Source organism: Vitis riparia, chromosome 1 (assembly GCF_004353265.1).
Source record: "Vitis riparia cultivar Riparia Gloire de Montpellier isolate 1030 chromosome 1, EGFV_Vit.rip_1.0, whole genome shotgun sequence".
Lineage (NCBI taxonomy): Eukaryota > Viridiplantae > Streptophyta > Magnoliopsida > Vitales > Vitaceae > Vitis > Vitis riparia.
The window spans coordinates 24,120,158-24,140,743 of NC_048431.1; the positions used below are offsets into that span (position 1 = coordinate 24,120,158).

Below are 20,586 nucleotides of genomic sequence, written 5' to 3' on the forward strand. Positions count from 1 at the left end.
AAATAACATTTTTAAACCCACCAAAAAACCTAACCCTTGTCACCTCACCTTGTTATCATAACGAATCTCCTGTCCTAATCACTTTTCTCCTTTGTCATTTCACCAACATTTTCTGCTCTTCATCTACAACTTCAACTTCAATAATTTTTAAAATAATTTAGATTATTTAAAAATTTTAAGAAATATGTTAAATTATTTTATGGTCAAATAAGAATTAATTTAAAATTTATCTTTTTTAATACATTAAGATACTAATTTTTAGCTTGTTAAAAACAAACAAAAAATAAAATATTAAAAAAACAAATAATTTAATACTTAATACTATTTAAAATTATTTAATCTTCAATTAAATTAAGCTTTATTTGGAATTAAATTAAAAAGAAAACAAACAAACAAACAAATACCAAGCATAGCATCGTCACAGGAAGAATCTAAAGCTGAATCAATGTACAAGATCACCCGTGGTTTCATCTCGTCCTGCTCAAAACATTCCTCAACAGGAAAATGAGGTGAGCTTCTGGACTCCTCAATACCAATTAGAATGGGTAGCAGAAGGAAACATGTGCAAGATTGTGGTCCGTGCAACCATGACTAGACCAAATGCTGTTGGCTAGTCAAGAGTTTGAGTTCTTAGCAAATTGGCCAGATAACTTCAGCTGCCATCAGGTGTAACCAAGTATAAGAGAAAGGTGTCACAAAATCATAGAAAAGACGGAGTTTGAAGTCATCAAGGTGGCATGACATATTCCACTCATGCCCATGATAAAACAGGCCCCAAAACCCCTTTGCCGGCCAGTTCTGATCGTGGGCGATGATTGCAACAATTCTTCCAATTGAGTATACATATTTTGTAGACTTGTAAGTGTTTAAAGATGTAGTAAAAAGTACACTTATAGGCGGGAATCATACTTAAAAATTTATTACACAACCCAAATATAGCATTAAATGTGGTTTCTTAAAAACCAAACAATTTTATCCTTTATGCAAGAGAAATTATATGGAATCCTCAACTGGGTGATAAGTTCGTCGCCTCAGCTGAGATTCTGGTGTTGGTTGCTGCAAAAAGATTCTTGTAGGATCATTGGGATCAACATACCTGAAAGAGGAGCACCAACAATTATCAATATTTGTTTAGTAATTAATTTGTGAAATCAACTCAACCACAACTGACTTACGCATGTCTCATCATCTCATCAACTGGAGTCTGTGCCGCCTGTAAAGGATCAACTTGAAGCTCTGGCCCAGAACCAGCTAGTTCATTGTACCTTCTCACTGAAGTGATCAAGTTAAAAAATAGTGGGACAAAAGTTCCACATCCCCCTTCCTTGAACAAAATCTTGAAAGAGTGAGTTGAGTAAAGCGCCCTATGCTGGTTTTCTGGGACTACCTGTAATTATTGATATTGAGAATATCAGGAAGTCCCAAGAAAAATGGGTACTGCAAACAATTGGAAACCTCTTCTTGTATACTTACAGGCTCCACAAGACCAGAGACATTGTTGCAAAAGAATATTGGTTGGTTAAATTTTTCACCATGGACATAAAGCTGCAAAAGGAAGCAATTAATGTAACTATGTAAACATCAAATTATGCATAAAACCCTGCAGAGAACTATTGTTCAGATCTCTAGCCTTCTGAACCAATCACCAGATGGTGCAACAGGCAAAATGATCTCCATAGCTGCAACATCATTGAAAGAGACATAAAGAAGACTACAAGCAGAAAAACAAATACTTCAAACTGCTGTCAAAGCCAGCAGTAGGAATTCCATTTAGTTTTTGTCATTTTTGATGTTGAAACAGTTTTTCTTTACCCATGGGCAATGAGTTTCGATGTCTTGGGTGTATCCGTATTTGTAGAAGCTTTCATTTTTTGTGCTTATCCTAATTGTTAGTTCAGTTTATGCATGGTGAAAAGAGGATTTTGACTTACAACAAAATACTTCACAGATTGAACAACCCTGTTATGACTGAGGCCCGTAAAGTCATCATGTTTCCCTAAAAATTAAATTTAGCAGGAATTTTGACCTTAATAGAACTGAATCAGACTGGATCGACTAATGCTCCAGGCCAATGATTGGTTGCACCACCAACCACTATTGTTCAAATGAAAGCAAGCTACTCTCTTCCATATCCCCATATAAATTAAATGTAGCAAGTTTTGAACTCAATGAAAATACGGCTCAGATGGCTCAATGCTTCTGGCCTCTGGTTTCACCACCAACCACTATTGTCCTAATGAAAGCAAACTACTTTCTGCTACCTGTAATTTATAATTACTAAAGGAATGGAGAACATGGCCTTTTAAAGAGCAGGACAGGAAAATAAATCCTTAGCCAAATCCAGGCTAATGGGACCTAACAATCTTGAGTGAATGTAATTGCAGCCTTTATTTTTCTTAACATTAATATTATCAAGGAAAAAAAAAAAATTGAACACAAGGCAAGAACTGAAAAGATGGAGGAGAGCGAGAGAGAGAGAGTGAGAGCGAGTGGTTCTGTGTGCGAGCGATGGTGCAGAAAATATCGGCTGCTTGGAGCCTCGGAACAGCCGGTGGAAGAGCAGCTTCGATGTGGAGTCGAAGACCTTTGAGATCGAGGCAGAAGAGAAGAAGGGCAAAATGCAAGTCATTATTGTGGAAAGGAAAAGAGGGGCGTCTTCGTGGATTAAGATGGGTCTGGATAGTCTAGGGCTTTTTGTGGAAGGTTTGGCTCTGTGCATTAAGGACACACGAACAGGCAAATGGGTAAGAAATTGGAGGGAAAGAGGGAGGATCTACTCACTGTTGCGTGATGAAAAGAAGGGGGATGCTTCATCCGTCTGGGTGTTGAGGATTTGAAGAAGAAAAGGTTCAACATCTTTATCCCCAAAGGAAGAGGAGGGAAAGGGGGCTGGGTTGCTATGGTGGAGACGCTTAGGGCTTTCGGTGTTGCTACAGAGAGGAAGGAGAGTCAGAAGGACGAGGCGATGCTGTTGGTGCCCAGTTTGGGGAAAAGTTTTGCGGAAGTGGTTAAGTTGCAAAATCACAATGGCAGGTCAGTGGCTAGGGTGGAAGTAAGCCACAAGGACCTCAACTGAAACCTAAAGAGGTTGGATCATTGCCTTGTTGGCTCGTGGGATCCAAAGTCAGTGAAGGGGGATGACTTGAGAAGTTGGGGGAACCAAATGGCACGATCTTGGGGGTTGAAGGGCAACTTAGGTTTGGCTAAGTTGGAAAGGGGAAAGGTGCTGCTGGAGTTTGAGATGGTAGTTGAAGCTGAAAAAGCTCTAAATCTGGGAGGAATTTTGGTAGGGAAGACATTTCTGTGACTGGAGAAATGGAGCCCTAGGACGGGGTGTATGTTGGAAGGAGAGAAGAAGAATGAGGCATGGGTGAGAATCGTGGGGTTACCCATCTCTTTATGGGACCGGGACACCCTTAGAAAGGTAGGAGAGAAGTGTGGGGGATTTTTAGTGATTGATTCTCAGACGGAGAGGCTGGAGGAGCTGCAATGGGCAAGGATCCTGGTGAAGCTAACCGGCAAGGAGATCCCTAGCATGGTAGAAATTGGGGTCGAAGGGGTGTGTTATTCGCTAAACCTGTGGTGGGAGGTAAGGCCGGTAATGAGAGTGTTGCCGGCAGCGAGGAGGGGAAAGAACAACAGAGTAGAAGGAGAGGTTGAGGGTGACGTCTCTGCACGCGCGGGCAAGCGCGTGCTGGAAGAGGTGGACGACGCAAGGATCGAGACCCACCCAGTCTGCTGATGGGACGAGGAGGCAGACAGGTGGGTCGGGGCTCCTTTGGGCTCGATTTCGAGGCCCTGTTGAGTCGTCAGTGGGGGACCAGGAAGGCCTGCAAGGGGAGCCCATTAAGTTTGGCCTTATTGGGGCTTTTTGAAGCTCCGATTTGGGCTCTGGGCTCGTTGGGCTTGATCCAGTCTCATCTCCTAAGGCTGGGTTGTATCCTATTGGGCCTTCGTCTTTAGAGGGCTCTAGGAGGCTAAAGGCCTTGGAAACCATTGGGGCGCATGGGCCAGCTAGGATGGACGACTGCCGAGGCCCACCCCAATCTTTGGTGGGCTGCTCTGGGGTGGCCCTGCCACTAGTGTGGGCTGGCCCAAGTCATCTAAGGGATCCAGATGTTGAAAGCTTTCCTTTTTGGGAAAAAGATGGCCAGCAGAAGCAAATTGAGGAGGAGCTCTATTCCGTGGAGAGGTCAAGGACCGACAACGCCCTAATTGAGGAAGCGTCGAGGTACGGGTGTGCTCCTAACCCTAGTGGTTTGTTGGCGTCTGGGTCCTCACTTCTCCTTCTTTCTTTTTCGGTCGGACTCCATTGGGGGAGTATTGTGACCTTTCTAGGGATGACAGGGTGACTCACCAGAGGGAAATCCCTTTATGCATGCTTCTCACCCCGGGACCCTTAAAAGAGGAGAATGTAAGCCGCTGGGAATTAACGGAGGTTATTAATGGCTGCAAGGACAACTGTGGAAAGGAGTTGTGTTTAGTTCAATCTTTGCCACGAGAAGGAAAGGGACGGCAGGAGGATAGTTGGGAGGAGAGTGATTTGGCCAAATTTAGTAAGTTTTTGGGGTTTTCGACAGAAGGTTTGGAGAAAGAAATTTTGGATTTTTTGGTTAAAATCCGAAAAAGAAGGGAAAGAGTCCACAACAAAAACCTTCTAGAAAAATCTAAGTTCAAAAGGGAATTGAAAAGACTAGAATGCTCAATTAACTAAGAGGGGGGGAAGAAACAGAAGTGTGGAATGCAAGTAAGAGGGTGTTAGATCATGGTGGTTAAATGAAGCTAAGACTCTTGAGTTGGAATGTTCGGGGAGCTAACGACAGTTCAAAAAGAAAGGTGATTAAGGCCATGATCAGGAGTCAAAGGGTGGATTTGTTCTGTCTCTAGGAGACCAAAATTCAGGCAATGACAAAGGGGCTGGTGAGAAGCTTGGGCATTGGTAGATTTCTTGATTGGGGTACCCTGGATGCCCATGGTTCTGCGGGAGGTTTATTGATCTGCTGGGATAAGAGGACCTTGGAAGTTATTGAAATGGAAGTGGGAAATTTCTCAATCTCTTGTAGGTTGAGGAACGTGGAAGATGGGTTAGTTTGGATGTTTATTGAAAGGGAGTGGATGTGGGAGGAGATAGGAGCAATTAGAGGCATTTGGGATGATCCATGGTGTCTAGGGGGTGACTTCAATGTCATCCTTTCCCAGAGGGAAAGAAGTAATCAAGGAAGGCTAACGAGTGCAATGAGAAGGTTTGCTCAGGTTGTGGAGGAGTTAGAGCTCATTGACCTTCCATTGCAAGGGGTGTGCTTACATGGAGTGGGGGGAGGAATAATCAGGCTTAGGCCAGATTGGATAGGTTCCTGGTGACCCAGAATTGGCTTGATCATTTCAATGAGGTTGTGCAAAGTAGGCTGCCCAGACCTACCTCAGATCATTTTCCTATATTGTTGATGGGGGGTGGGTTAAGGAGAGATCCTTCCCTGTTTAGGTTTGAAAATATGTGACTTAAAGCTGATGGTTTTACGGACCTTCTTCGGGGTTGGTGGCAAGGGGTTGAGGTGAGAGGGAGGGTCAATGTCAGGCTAGTCACTAAAATGAAGGAGCTGAAGCAAAAAATCAAAGTGTGGAATAGGGAGGTGTTTGGTAGGCTGGAAGCCAATAAGAACTCAACTCTTCAACAAGTGGAGTTCTGGGACGGGGTGGAAAGTGAGAGGAGCTTGTCTGAAGGAGAAACTGAGTTAAAAAAAGAAGCCAAGGACTCCTTTAAAAAATGGGTCTTAATGGAAGAGACCCACTGGAGACAATTGTCAAGGGAGTTGTGGCTTAAGGAAGGGGATAGGAACACTGGTTTATTCCATAGGATGGCAAATGCTCACCGAAGGAATAATTCTCTGGATATAATTAAAATTAATGGAGTATGGATGACTGAGGACCAGGAGGTGAGGGAGGGGATAGTGAATGCTTTTCAGCATTTACTATCAGAAGAGCCAGGCTGGAGAGCGGATATTGAGGGGCTGCACCTTAATCGCCTCAATTCCCGTGAAGCTGAAGTCTTGGAGATGCCGTTTACTGAAGAGGAAATTTACGCTGCCCTAATGGATATGAATGGTGATAAAGCTCCAGGCCCAAATGGCTTCACAGTTGCTTTTTGGCAATCAAGCTGGGAGCTGGTGAAGAAGGGGATTATGGACCTGTTTAGAGAATTCTATGACCAGAGATCTTTTGCCAAAAACCTCAATTCCACTTTCTTAGTCCTTATCCCTAAGAAAGGAGGGGCTGAAGACCTAGGAGATTTCCGGCCAATCAGTTTGTTAGGGAGTTTGTACAAGCTTTTGGCTAAGGTGTTGGAGAATAGGCTGAAGAAGGTGTTAGACAAGGTGGTTTCTGGGGATCAAAATGCCTTTGTGAGGGGCAAACAGATTTTGGATGCGTCACTTATTGCCAATGAGGTGATTGATTTCTGGCACAAAAGGAATGAGAAAGGGCTGATCTACAAATTGGACATTGAAAAAGCCTATGACAGGATTAATTGGAATTTTCTCATGAAAGTTCTGTTTAAAATGGGCTTTGGGTCGCGGTGGATGGAGTGGATTTGGTGGTGCATCTCAACCGCCAAATTTTTAATCATGATTAATGGGGTGTCGGTTGACTTCTTCTCGAATTCTAAGGGGCTAAGGCAAGGAGATCCTCTCTCTCCGTATCTCTTTGTGTTAGGCATGGAAGTGCTAAACAATCTAATAAGAAGGGCGGTTGATGGGGGCTTCTTGTCAGGCTGCAGAATTCGGGGGAGAGGAGATGATAGTTTCACATCTTCTTTTTGCTGATGATACAATCATCTTTTGTGAAGCTAGGAAAGAGCAACTATCCGCTCTAAGCTGGATTTTGGCTTGGTTTGAGGCGTCTTCCGGTCTCAGAATTAATCTAGATAAAAACGTCTTAATTCCGGTTGGTGAGGAGGAAGAAATTGAGGAAATGGCTGTGAAGCTTGGGTGCAAAGTGGGGTTGCTGCCCACTGTTTACTTGGGGCTGCCTCTTGGAGCCCACCACAAAGCTATCTCTATATGGGATGGGGTGGAAGAGAGAATGAGGAGAAGATTAGCCCAGTGGAAAAGACAATATATATCGAAGGGTGGGCGTATCACCTTAATCAAGAGCACTCTGGCCAGCTTGCCTATTTACAATATGTCCCTCTTTCGAATGCCTAAGAGTGTTGCAAATAAACTCGAAAAATTACAAAGAGACTTTCTTTGGGGAGGGGGAAGCTTGGAGAGGAAAGTCCACTTAATTAATTGGGAGGTAGTGTGCACTCAAAAGGAGAAGGGTGGCCTTGGCAGTCGGAAGATTGATCCCTTGAACATAGCGTTGTTGGGTAAATGGTTATGGAGATTTTCCGTTGAAAAGAATAATCTCTGAAAGATGGTGATTGGGGTGAAATATGGTTAGGAAAAATTTGGGTGGAGAACTAAAGAAGCCCGTGGAACTTATAAAGTGGGGGTTTGGAAGGAGATTATGAAGGAAACAAAGTGGTGCTGGGATAACATAAAGTTTAAGGTGGGGAAGGGGACTAGAGTTAAATTTTGGACTGACCAGTGGTGTGGCAACGCGACGCTGTCCCAAAATTTCGCCCAGCTTTTTGAGTTGGCGGTTCACAGAAATGCAACGGTTAATGAGATGTGGGACCCAAGCATTGGTCAAGGAGGTTGGAATCTTAGATTTCATAGAGATTTTAATGATTGGGAGTTGGACTTGATTAGAGGATTGCTTAATATGCTCAGGGACTTCAGGATATCTTCAAAGGAGGACATTGTGCTATGGAAAAGTAGGGGTCATGGCAAATATGGGGTTAAGGTTGCCTACAATGTGCTGGTTGTTACCAATGCATGCACCTTTCCGACTAAATGTGTTTGGGTGGACAAGGTCCCAACCAAAGCAGCCTTTTTTGCTTGGGAAGCCGCGTAGGGGAAGATTATCACCTTGGATAGGCTTCAAAAATGGGGATAACAGCTCCCTAACTGCTGTTTTTTGTACGGTTGTGAAGAAAAAATGTAAATTACATTCTTTTACATTGTATAGTGGTAAGGGCCCTATGGGAGACCGTCCTTGCCCTTGTTGGAGTTCAGTGGGTGTTCCCAGAGTTAGTTAAAGAGACGTTATTCAGTTGGAGGGGCTCTTTTGTGGGAAAAAAAGGAAAAAGATTTGGAATTCCATCCCGTTGTGTATTTTTTGGACGGTATGGAAGGAGAGGAATAGATTAGCTTTTAGGGGAGGTGTGTTAGATATACAGAAACTCAAAAATTCTTTTGTATATTGAAGAGGAGTCCTCTTCGCTCTTAGGCTTTTTAGAGTGGATAGCGGCCACTTAAGGGTGGGTAAGGGTGCTTGTTTTTTGTGTTCTTGTTTTAGGCTGTTTTGTATACTCCCTGTATGCTTTGTAGTCTTTGCCCTTTAATATATTTGTGATTATCTATAAAAAAAAAAAACATTGATATTATCAAGGAAGGCCCTATGTAAACATGTTTCCTCCTTAGTTTTATTTAGTAGGAATTTTTAACTTAATAAAACTGCAGTGGTATGGGGGTTACAAACCAACCAACCTGTCACTGAGGGTTCAGCCCTAGTGGCTCGGGGTCCTCCCAATCCTTCTAACAACAATCAACCAAGAAAAGGGGGACCTTAGTGTGATCACTACCGAAAACCAGGTCACACCAAGAACATGTGCTGGAAAATCCATGGGAAACTAGCGGATTGGAAGCCGTCACATCCTCAAAATGATAGAGGAAGCCAAGCCAAGTACTCCTCTTCGGCAAAACCAATCTCAGACTGTTAATAACATTGAGTTCATTGTCTACTCAAGGAAAAAGAAAAAGTCTCAAGAAGATATAAAGCAGCGAACACATCTCGGGCTACTACATGAAACTGAACCAAATTCAGTCCCAAAAGAGAGACACACACGTAACATTGATTCTAATCTTAATGAGTCAACAAATGATGAGCTCAATTTGCCAATTGCCAAAAGGAAATGAGTAAAATCTTGCACAAATCATCCAATTTATAACTTTATCTCCTATAAGAGTTTGTCATTAGGTTATCGAGCTTTTGTTACCAGTCTTATGGATATTCGGATTCTCAAGAATATCCAAGAAGCCCTACAAATACCTGAATGGAATATAGTCATTAAGGAAGAGATTCAAGCTCTTGAAGAATGGGACATAGGAACTTGTTGAACTTCCAAAAGGAAAGAATCCGATCGGGAGTAAGTGGATCTTCACAATCAAGTACAAAGCAAATGGGAGTGTTGACGGGTACAAAGCTCGACTAGTTGCTAAGGGATTTATGTAGTCCTAAAAAATGGACTACCAAAACACCTTTGCTCCAGTTGCCAAATTGAACACAATTCGTGTTTTGTTATTGTTCGTTGTTAACTTAGATTGGTTTCTTCATCAACTAGACATCAAGAATGTTTTCCTCAATGGTGACTTAGAAGAAGTGTACATGAAAATTCCTTCAGATCTTGGGACTAAGACAAACATTAACAAAGTCTGCAAACTAAAAAAATCTCTATATGGTCTCAAGCAATCTCCTTGAGCTTGGCTTGACTATTTCACTAAGGCTATAAAGAGGTTTGGTTACTCGTAGTGTTAGTCTGACCACACTCTATTTGTAAAACACACTACTAATGGAAGAATTGTCATTACCATTGTTTACGTGGATGACATAATCCTGACTGGAGATCATGATGAAAAATAGGCAAGTTCAAGAGTTTTCTTGCCCATAAGTTCGAAATTAAAGACCTAAGTAATCTTAAATATTTTCTTGGGATGAAAATTGTTAGATAAAAAATGGGTATTGCAGTCTCCTAACGTAAGTAATATGTCTTAGACTTGCTAAAGGAGACTAGGATGCTTGGTTGTAAACCTGCAGACACACTTATGGATTACACTACTAAACTAGGAACAATTAAAGGAAATGCTCCAATAGATAAAAGGAGATATCAAAGACTTGTGGGAAAACTCATATATCTCTCTCACACAAGACCAATTATTGCTTTTTCAATCAATGTGGTTAGTCAATTCATGAACAATCCAACTAAGAAACATATAAAAGTTGTATATCGTATTCTAAGATATCTCAAAATGACTTCAGGAAATGGACTATTTCAAAAGAATACAAAAGAAAAACATTGAAATTTTTTCAAATGCAAACTGGGTTGGCTTCATAATTGATCGAAAATCAATCTCAAGATGTTGCACCTATGTATGAGGGAATCTAGCTACTTGGAGAAGCAAGAAATGATCTATTGTAGCTTGGAGCAATGCAGAAACAAAATTTAGAGTTATGACACATGGAATTTATGAAGGAATGTGGTTAAAGGGACTCTTAAACAAGCTGAAAATTCTAGTATAAGATCTTATGAAGATGTTCTGTGACAATAAAGCTGCCATAAGTATCACTAAGAACCCAATCATCATTATCAAACAAAGTATGTGGCAATAGATCGTCATTTTATTAAGGAGCACAACTGTACCGCATACAATTGTTTCCTATTCTAATTTTATTTCCTGATTTTATGAGACTTTTCCTTAAGATCAAGGATTAATTTTTTTTTTCTAAGGCAAATAACCTCAACCATTCATGTATAAATATCGATGCAAGAATTAGTTTGAATGTAAAGAGGAAAATAAAAATAAAAGTATTTTTTTTCTCTCTCAAATTTCTTCAATTTCCTTTTCTGGCTTCCATCCTTCTATCAATTGCAGGATCTCCATCTAAAACCCTCCTAGATCCCTCCTCTTTTGGCCGATTAAACAAGAATCCTCCTTTGTCAGTAAACCATCTGACATCCCCCTTTCTATAGCTTTCTCTTCCCTAGGGTTCCTTTATCTTCATATCCCTTTGGCGTCTCAAGCATTTTCTAAAAACTCCACCATGTTTCCATCTTGCAATACTATTATTAATGACCCTACCTCCCTATCATGTCAATCCCCCTCTTAGATCCCTCATTCAACACCACCTAGTTACAACACCTTAATCAACCCCAACAAAGGCTAGCCAAACCCATTAGGAGAAGATGAAGTATAGATTACCCTATCTCATTTACAAAATGTAGAAAAATAAAGAAAACCTAGAAATCCATTCATTCCTATTGAAAGTGCCTCCTAACCAAAATTCGCCCTCTCAAGCAAACTCTAAGCCCTAACTCTTCCCTTCAATTCACTTTTTTTTTTTTTACTTTTAGTGGAGCAATAGGCCTTACCATTGGGTTAGGTTCCACCCTTTTTATCTTGGTACCTTCCTTCCTTGATTCCATGAGCTCCCTCCTTCCATTGTTCTTGCTAGCCCAACCTACTATCTTGGGCCCTTTCCCTATTAAGGGAATCTTATCACTAACACCACCTTGGGTTGTCTACTCATGACACCTTAAGTGGCTCTCCACCCCCACCATCCTCCATAATTATGGTCAAAGGCCCATTCTTGGCACAACCCACAATAACTTGGAGTAAAGGAAGATTAATGTGACTCTTATTAAGACCCACTTCCATAGGTTCCACCATTCCCCTTCCACTTTGGGCCTCCTCATGTGTAAGAGATTGATGTCTCATAGGCTCATGAGTTTTGCTTCACAAAGTTCTCCTTGGCTCATTCTCCCTTGAACGATCTTTCATCCCTATTGCCTTTTTGAAAGGTCTCCTTTATAGTCCTTGTCCATTATTAGCACTTTTTTTTTTGTCATAAGTGGACATGCTATAACTTCTTCCATTTTCTCTTACCTTCCTATTTGCCCCACAGTCCCACTAACATGTGTGGACCTCTCTTCACTCTCCCTAATCCTCAACCCCCTTCTAACATCTCTTGGAGTAACCTGGATCACTCATGGTGGGGTCTCCCACCACAACTAGATTGCAAAGCATGAATTGCCCAATATTATCTAAAGTGGGCCTAACACTATCCTACCATTTGTTTTCACCAAAATCTATGCTCATTGCATGTTACAGCATAGTATTATGTTTTCATCCATAGTCATGAAAGCCTCACACAAATCCCCCAAGGGTTTAAACAAGCCCTTATCCAAGAAATGAAGAGGCAATCTTATTGTTCTCTCATGTTTCTTTTTCTTTTTCTTTTTTATAAGTAAAAGCAATTATATTGAAAAATAAAAAGTATACACAACATATATAAAGCAACTAAGAAGCAAAAAGGCACAAATGCACAAAAACCAACAACCGCACCCTACGAAGAACCTAACCAATCCACAAAATCTAACATTGACATATAACCATTCCAAATATATAATCTAACCCAATCCAAAAAAGGATACAAAAAGGAGCTTTTAAATGTTTGGTCCAAACTTTCACAATTGTCAAAGGCTCTCCTATTTCTCTCCATCTAAATGGACCAAAAAAGACATAAAGGAGCAACTTTCTAAACCTTTTTCCTTTTTTTTCCAACACAAGAGCCTCCCTAACTTAAGCGTAACCCTTTCACTGAAGAGTGCATCACCCATTGTACATCAGATAAGAAAAATTAACAGCCACAAAATACGAGCCTTCGAACAATGAAGTAGAATATGATCACTCGTTTCTTCTTCTTTGCACATGTAGCATCTATTAGTCATCTTCCAACCCCTCTTTCTAAGTTAATCCTAAGTCAAAATTTTGGCCCAAGTTGCTTCCCAAGCAAAGAAGCTAGCTCTAATAGAAGCCCAAGAGTTCCAAACTATACCATGAGGAAAAAGTTCCACTTTTTTTACTAGCTAAGGAGTAATAGAAGGACTTAACTGAAAATTCATCATTCTTTGTTCCCCCCCCCCCCCCCCCCCACACACACACACACACCCACACCTATATATCATCAAAATCCAAAGAAAGAGAGTGATCATGCAACCTCCCAAAGAAGAAATCTATTTCCTCCAACTCCCAATTATTCAACCGTCTAATAAACCTAGGGTTCCAACTACCACCATCCCAAACATCAACCACCCAAGCATCTTTAGAGGAAGCTATAGAAAAAAAATCCAAGAAAGCATCCCTTAAAGGCAAATCCCTACACCATCTATCCTTCCAGAACTTCACCTTGTTCCTAGAACCAACCTTGAAGCGTGTTTTAACTTTGAAAGCCTCCCAACCATTTCTAATTACCTTCCATACCCCCACATCATACCTTTCTCTCACACCTTTTGTGCACCAATCCCCATCCTCTTGCTCAAATTTGTTGACAATTATCTATTTCCAAAGAAGATCTCTTTCAATCGCAAATATCCAAGACTACTTTCCCAAAAAAACCTTATTAAAAGACAAAAGGTTTTTAAAACCCAATCCCCCTTTCACTTTTTCCAATCAAACAACCGATCAACTCAACAAATGGGGCTTGTTAACCAAAGCTCCCCCTCCCCCAAAAAAATCCCTTTAAATATTTTCCAATCTAGTCGCCACTCTCTTAGGGATAACAAAAAGAGACATGTAGTAAATCGATAAGCTAGATTAGGTGCTCTTAATTAGAGTTTGTCTTTCGTCTTTTGAGAGATGCTGCCTCTTCCACAAAGCAAACCTTTTCTGAAACCTCTCCTCCACCCCTTCCCAAACCCTAAAGGACTTATAAGGAGTGCCCAAAGGAAGACATAGGTAGGTGGTTGGAAGAACACCTACTTTGCAACCTAGAACCTCAGCAAGCTCCTCCAAATTGGGGACATCCCCAACTGAAATCAACTCACTTTTCTCCAAATTAATCTTTAGTCTTGAACATGCCTCAATTCGCATGAAAATCCAACTCAAATGCTCTAGATTTTCCTAACTAGCATCACAAAGGATGAGGACATCATCTACAAAAACCAAATGGGAAACCTCCACTCCCGCATCATGCCTCCTTCCGACTAGAAAACCATTAATAAAACCACATTCCTTAGCCCTAGAGAGCAAGTAAGAGAGAGTCTCCATTGCCAAAATGAACAAATAAGGAGACAAAGGATCTCCTTATCTCAAATCTCTGAAGCTTCAAAAAAAACTTGAAGGGGAACCATTTACCAAAACAGAGAAGCGAATTGTAAATATAGACCATCTGATCTATCCTATCCACTTGAAGCCAAACCCCATTTTCTCCAAAACTACAAGGACAAAACTCAATTTACATGGTCAAAGCCATAAACTTGTATAACCCTCCTACCAAGCTAATAGGTCTAAAGTCCTTTAAGCCTTCTGCTTCCCCTCCCCTCCCCCCCTTCCCCCGCCCCCTAAGCATTTAAACTCCTCTCAAAAGATCCCAAGCCATACAATTCTCCAAAAACACCCATGACCTCATGTTTCACAAAATCCTAACAGCATTGCCAAAACGCCAAGGAGAAACCATTTGGGCCCAAGGCCTTATCTTCACTTAAGTTGGATAAAGTTGCAAGGACTTCTATTTAGAGTAGGGGATCTCCAAAGCTTCTAAATCAGCTAGTTGTAAGGAATAAAAAACTAACCCATATATACTTGGCCTCTACTCCCCCGCCTTTGCTAGAACCCTTTGAAAAGCGTTTGTCACACCTCCTTTGATGTTTTCCTCTACTAGCAACTCATCATTTACCCTTAACTTGCCCATAAAATTCCTTTTTTTTCGAGCATTAGCCGTTTTATGAAAAAATCTAGTGTTATTGTCCCATTTTTTTAGCCACAACTCTCTTGACTTTCGTCTCTAAGAGAATTCCTCCATCCCTACCCATTTCTTGAACTCGTCCACCACCTCTCTTCTAACCTCATTCTCCTCAATAATAAGGGCCCTTTCCTTTTCCTTTGCATCCCACAGCCCTAACTATGCCAAGGCCTTAAGTTTTTCAGTGGACACATTACCAAAAACCTCATTTCAGACTTTAAGATCTTGTTTCAAGGCTTTAGGCTTAACTGCCAAAATGTGACTAAAGGACCCTTGAACATTGTACCCCTCCCACCAGTTCTTGATAAGCTCTTTGAAGCCTTCCACCTTTAACCATTTTCAAATCTGGAAGGTGTCTTACCTTTCGTTATCCCTCCACCATCAAGCAAAGTTTTCAAGGATGAACTAGTCTACTTAAAATTTTAGCTAAAATTGACCGTCCCCTCAAGATTTTTTTACCTTCTAGTATTATAAGAAAATACCTCCTTTGCTCATTCGTGAAAATTGAGCACAACAAGACACTCAACTTCATTACTATCCAACTCCATATTTTATCACCTTTTGCCTTCTTTGCAATCCTTCTGAACAACTTACCTTCCTCCCTTCAACAACAATCCTAAATCCAATCCTCAACCCCTTCCAATAGAAACTTGAACAATTCTCCAAACTAATCCAACAAGAAAACCCACATCCTTTTTCTACTACCTTACCTTCCATCCTCCCTAGAAGTGGAGTTGACTTAGGCTTAAAGAGGGAACATGATCCTTAAAAATTGGGAGAGAAGAAGTCACCTAACCCGTGCCTAACCCGATGCTTAGGTAGGCGAGGACAAGGTTTAAAAGGGTTAGTGTCAAGTTTGGGTTAGAAAAATACCAACCTGAAAATATTAGGGTTAGCATGAGTTGAAAGTCTAACAACCCACTAAAACCCGAACACTACATATTATTCATTTATTTATTTATAATTATATTACATATTGTTTTATTACTACTTATTAAAATATAAAAAATATAAAAATGATAAGAAAGAACTCTTAACATTTCTTAATTTATAATTATATTAGATTAATAATTAATGATCTCATAAATTTTTTAATTGTTAAAGTATTTTTGATAGTTGAAGTTTGGGTAGGTGAATAATCATTTATGTTAAATTAATAACTAATGATTTATTTTATAACTTTAAAATATTTCTTTTAATCTCTTATTTCATAATATGGTTTATATTTAAGCTTTAGAATTATTGTTTTGTTTAATAACCTATAAGAACCTTTGGGAACCTGAATTGACCATGGGGAATGCCTAACCCACCCTTGGGTCGGCTTTGGCACAGGTACGACATATTGATATGCAAGTTTATTGTGTTAACCTTCTAACCTTTCCAACCCATCCAAGTTGTAGCCTTAGTTAGGATGTAGCCTTGGCCTCCTTTAGAAAGGTAAAATGAGCTTTTCACAAGGCCAAATATCTTCAACCTTACTTCTATCCTCCCCCTCCTAGGGGAATAAATTCATTACTCTTTGCTGCCCCTCACCCCAAATTAGATTTATAGATTTGCCGTTTAATTCCTTCCCTTGATCCAATTAAGGAAATAGGTATACAGGAAGCAAACCTACTGATACTCTAGAAGATTTGAATCACAAATTGGAGAGGAGAGTAAGAGTTTGTTGATATTATAATATTTTACTTTACTTATTATCATTCATACTCAAAATTCAGTAAACCCACCATACCAAAAAAAAGAGAAATTCTGGTACAATAAGTGGTATTGAAGGCATTTGGCCAAGGATGTTTAGTGCTAACCAACTTACTTAAGTCACATTGATCAAGCTGACTACAGAGTGCAAGTAAGAGAAAATAAGCAACTAAAAGGAAAAATGCATATGGTAAGAGGCAACAAAAACCACCCCAAAATATGCAACAAGCTAACAAAAGTAATTAAGGAGAAAGTAACTTGCAAAGGTTCTAAGAACAAGGCAATGAAATGTAGATAGGTAAGAAACAACTAACAAGGGTAACTTGTTCCTACCAATGGCATATCAAAAGCAGTAATGTTTCCAACAGGCTTATTTGCAACAAAGACCATTCGTATATTTGACAAGTAGATTGTTCCCTTCGCTTTAAAGTTTCCACCATGAGCTCTGAAACCAAAATATATACAAGAAAAAGTTAGAATGATACAAAGAAAACGAATCATAAAAGTCATCTCATGATGCACATATCACTTGAGTTGATTGAGACTCTTGATAACACTAAGTTTTTTTTTTTTAACAAAATGGCCAATGCTCGCGGAAGAAACTTCTTAGACAAAACAACAGTGAATGGAGTAATGTTATCTAAGGAAGCTGCCATTAAGGAGTAAGTGGTAGATACCTTCCATAGGATTTTGACTAAGTTGAGGTAGTAGAAATTGAGTATAAATGGCATGACTTTTGCCTCCTTGAGCAACGCTGATTTAGGGATATTGGAGCTTCCTTTCTCCAAGGAGGAGGTCTTTTCAGCTTTATCTAGTCTTGGTGGGGACAAAGCTTTGGGTTTTTACGACTTTTCCCTACCTTTTTAGAAATTTTGTTAGGATTTCAAGAAGGGGGAGTTGATGGGGTTTTTCAGGGAGTTCTATGATCATGGGACCTTCAAGCGAAGTTTAAATGCCACTTTCATTGCCTAACTTCCAAAAAAAGGTGAGAAAAGATATAAAAGACTTTAGACCTATTAGTTTCGTTGGAGGGTTATACAAGCTCCTAGAAAAGGTTCTAGCCAACAAACTAAAAAAGGTGATAGGCAAAGTGGTCTCAAATTTCCAACATGTTTTTGTGCAAAGGGCGCAAATTTTAGATCTAGTTCTCATAACTAGTGAAGCCATTGACTCAAGGCTAAAAGATAATTCTAGAGTCATTTGTAAGTTGGACATTAACAAAGGATACAATCACATTAATTAATGTTTTTTACTAGCAATCTTGGAAAAAATAGGTTTTGGCTCTAAATGGGTAGGTCTGGTAGAATGGATCAATCGGTGCATCAATACGATGCTTTTCTTCACTTTTTTTTTTTTTTTTTTTTATCAGACAATATGATGCTTTTCTTTGTTTTGGTGAATGGGAACCCACCCCCCGGAGATTTTTTTAGAGCTCTAGAGGTTTAAGATAAAGAGACCCTCTATTCCCTTACCTCATCATTATGGCTATGCCCAAAAAAAAATAAAAAAATAAAACCAGCAGCATTGTTTAGGAGAGAAGAAAGAAGGAAAAAAACCAAAGAACATATCAAAACATGAAACAACAAAAACTTGAAGGTTGAAGGAATCAAAGCCTTCATAGATTGTTGATTTTTTATTTTTTATTTTTGATAGGCTTGCATAAGAAATTCCACAATGACTTTGGTCTGATAAATAACAATTATTTCCTCCTACTCTCATTCTTCAACTCAAGAAAAATGGCAGCCTTCATAGATTGTTGATGAATCCAAGAAAGCCATATCGGCTCTCTTAAGGAGTCTGCCAACCAAACAAATAAAGATTTGAGACCAGATCCCTTCAACTTCAGCTCGAAAATCTCCATCCCATCCAGGATCCTGCCATTATGCTCTCTCCAAGTTGACCAAGCTAAGCATAAGGGAGCTTTTCTTAATAAACCTGGCACTCTAGCTATTCAATACTTTATGATAGAACCTAAATACCCTGAAAAAAAAAAAAGGAAACCCATGAATTCTAGTACAGAAGCAGCTGGCAAAGTAGAGATACATCTATAGCTTAAAGCCTTGACATAGGCTTAATGAAAAATTGACCACCCTTTGCTACTTCCACATAAGCAATACTCTTTACTCCCCAACATTGGCAAACCAACAAGGAAGCCTAAAAAAAAAAAAAACACCACCACCACCAACTCCTGCCCTGCCTACCTCTAAATCCCAGCAATCTTCCAACCCTATTTATAGCAATCAAGCTTGAGCACCCCAATCTTCCACCCCCCACCACTGATGCATTCACTCCCACTTGGGTTCCTGCACCATTGTGTTGCAGAACATTGACCTCTGCCTAGTACACAAAGTATAGATCCAAAAACAGTCATGACTTTTGAGGTGACACATCAAAAGGTTCCCAGTTTACTGAATAATCATGTTCATATGTTCCAACAGTTTATTTTTTAAACCCAATAACCAAGTCAATCCGGCGACAAGAGAGAGGAGCAAGATATTTGCTTCACTTGATTCTCCAAAAAACATAACCAAACCAAAGATCTTAGAAAATTAGAAGAGTTTTTTGCAATCTGAAGTCTTGGCCTGGGTCAAGCAGTCGACACCCAAACAATAAGATAGTCTTCCTACCCAAGAACCAAGAAAATCCATTAGAGAAGTCATGCTAGTAAGAAATTCAAGTACAATTTGATTTCATTATCCCAGAAAATGCCAAGGGATCATGGCAGCGTTAAATTCGTTCCAAATTATAAAAAATTTAATAACACCTACTAAATTTGCAATGCCTTAAAAGGGCAGGAGTGAGTCGAAATAAGAGAATAGGGAATGAAATAGCAGAACATGAATTCATATTTAATATAAACGGAAAGCATCGCATGGATTCCAAACATGAATTATCTTCTTAATGGGCCACAAAATCAGAATTTTCTTGTCTAATAGACTAGAGACAAGTACAGATGAAAATCGGAAATTAAATAAAAACCTAGAACGACAACAAAAAGGAGGGGGCTTACCCGGGAATCTTATCTACCTCAAATTCGACGCCATCTCTGGCAAGGACGGAAATTTCATTCATAAAAGGAACGGGCATCCCATTAGGAAAAAGCTGAGGGTTGAGAGCCATGTGATCTGCGTACTCTTTTGCCTTCCAAGTAATAGGGTTTCTATGTCTTCGCGGATCGCTAGGATGGTTATTACTTATTATTGTAATTAGTACATTCAAAAAGAAGCAAGCCCGGTTATAGACGTGTCCCCAATAGTAACTTCACCCCGCTTTCCACATTCTTCTAGACTCTCTGGATGCCTCCCCGATAAACTATGCTGATTTGGTGACACCACCACCGAGAGGAATGCTCTTATCAACTTTCCAGGTACACGTGTATGTTGGAGCAATACGAATTCCGTACGACCAAACTTCGGCGAAAATATGAATAAATAATAGGGATAATCATGCACCCATACCCACCGATTAAAAAAATATATATATAATTTTTAGAATTTTACTTTTACTTCCTCAGTTTTAATGTAAAATGAAAAAAAAAAATTATTAATTCATGCACTCAAATAATATTTATGAATTTGTTCTAAAATTGTTCTCAAAGTTGCTGAGGGTAATTTCACTTATCACATTAAATGCTACTGTCAAAGTATACCAATCACATTTTAAAAAAAATTTTTTCTCACATAAACTCCTAACTCATCTCACCTCTTGCCACGTTTCAACATTTTACCTTTTTCTTTTATTTTGTTTTTCTCTTTTTTCCACCATATCCTGTATTTTTAACATTTCTTTTAAATATGTTAATGTATTATCTCATAAAACTTCTTTAATTTTTTTTTTCACTCTCTAATCTCCTTATATTTATTGATTTTAATTATTTTTTGGATATATTAACTTTAAAATGATAATATATAATAAATAGTTAATATAAAAAATTAAATAAAAACATAAATATATAATAGACAAAAATGAAAATATTATCCCACAAATAATATACTTATTGATTTTAAATATTAATTAGAGTAATACATTTGATAAATCAAGATTTAAATTAAAATTTTATATTTTATTATTTAGATGTTTATGATATAACATTTTTTATATTAATGCTAAATAAAAGATTTATTTATTTTTTAAATCCTATTAAACGTAAAAATAAAAATGTATTTGTAATACTATTTTATTATTTCTATTTTTTATTTTTATTTTAAATTTATCATATTAAAATCACAGTAAATGATGATGATATATATATATATATATATATATATATAT

The 20,586-nt window shown here is 39.1% G+C and overlaps 1 protein-coding gene across 1 annotated transcript; it reads right to left on the reverse strand.

Moving 5' to 3' along the window:
* Nucleotides 1-681: 681 nt before the first annotated feature.
* LOC117912617 (UPF0664 stress-induced protein C29B12.11c) lies at nucleotides 682-19,637 on the reverse strand. The gene is made up of 5 exons (XM_034827289.1): nucleotides 19,325-19,637; nucleotides 16,648-16,759; nucleotides 1,474-1,545; nucleotides 1,176-1,387; nucleotides 682-1,096 (listed from the first exon to the last, which is right to left on the reverse strand). The coding sequence occupies exons 1-5, from the start codon at nucleotides 19,432-19,434 to the stop codon at nucleotides 994-996; spliced, it is 609 nt and encodes a 202-aa protein (XP_034683180.1). The 5' UTR covers nucleotides 19,435-19,637; the 3' UTR covers nucleotides 682-993.
* Between the last annotated feature and the right edge of the window lie 949 nt (nucleotides 19,638-20,586).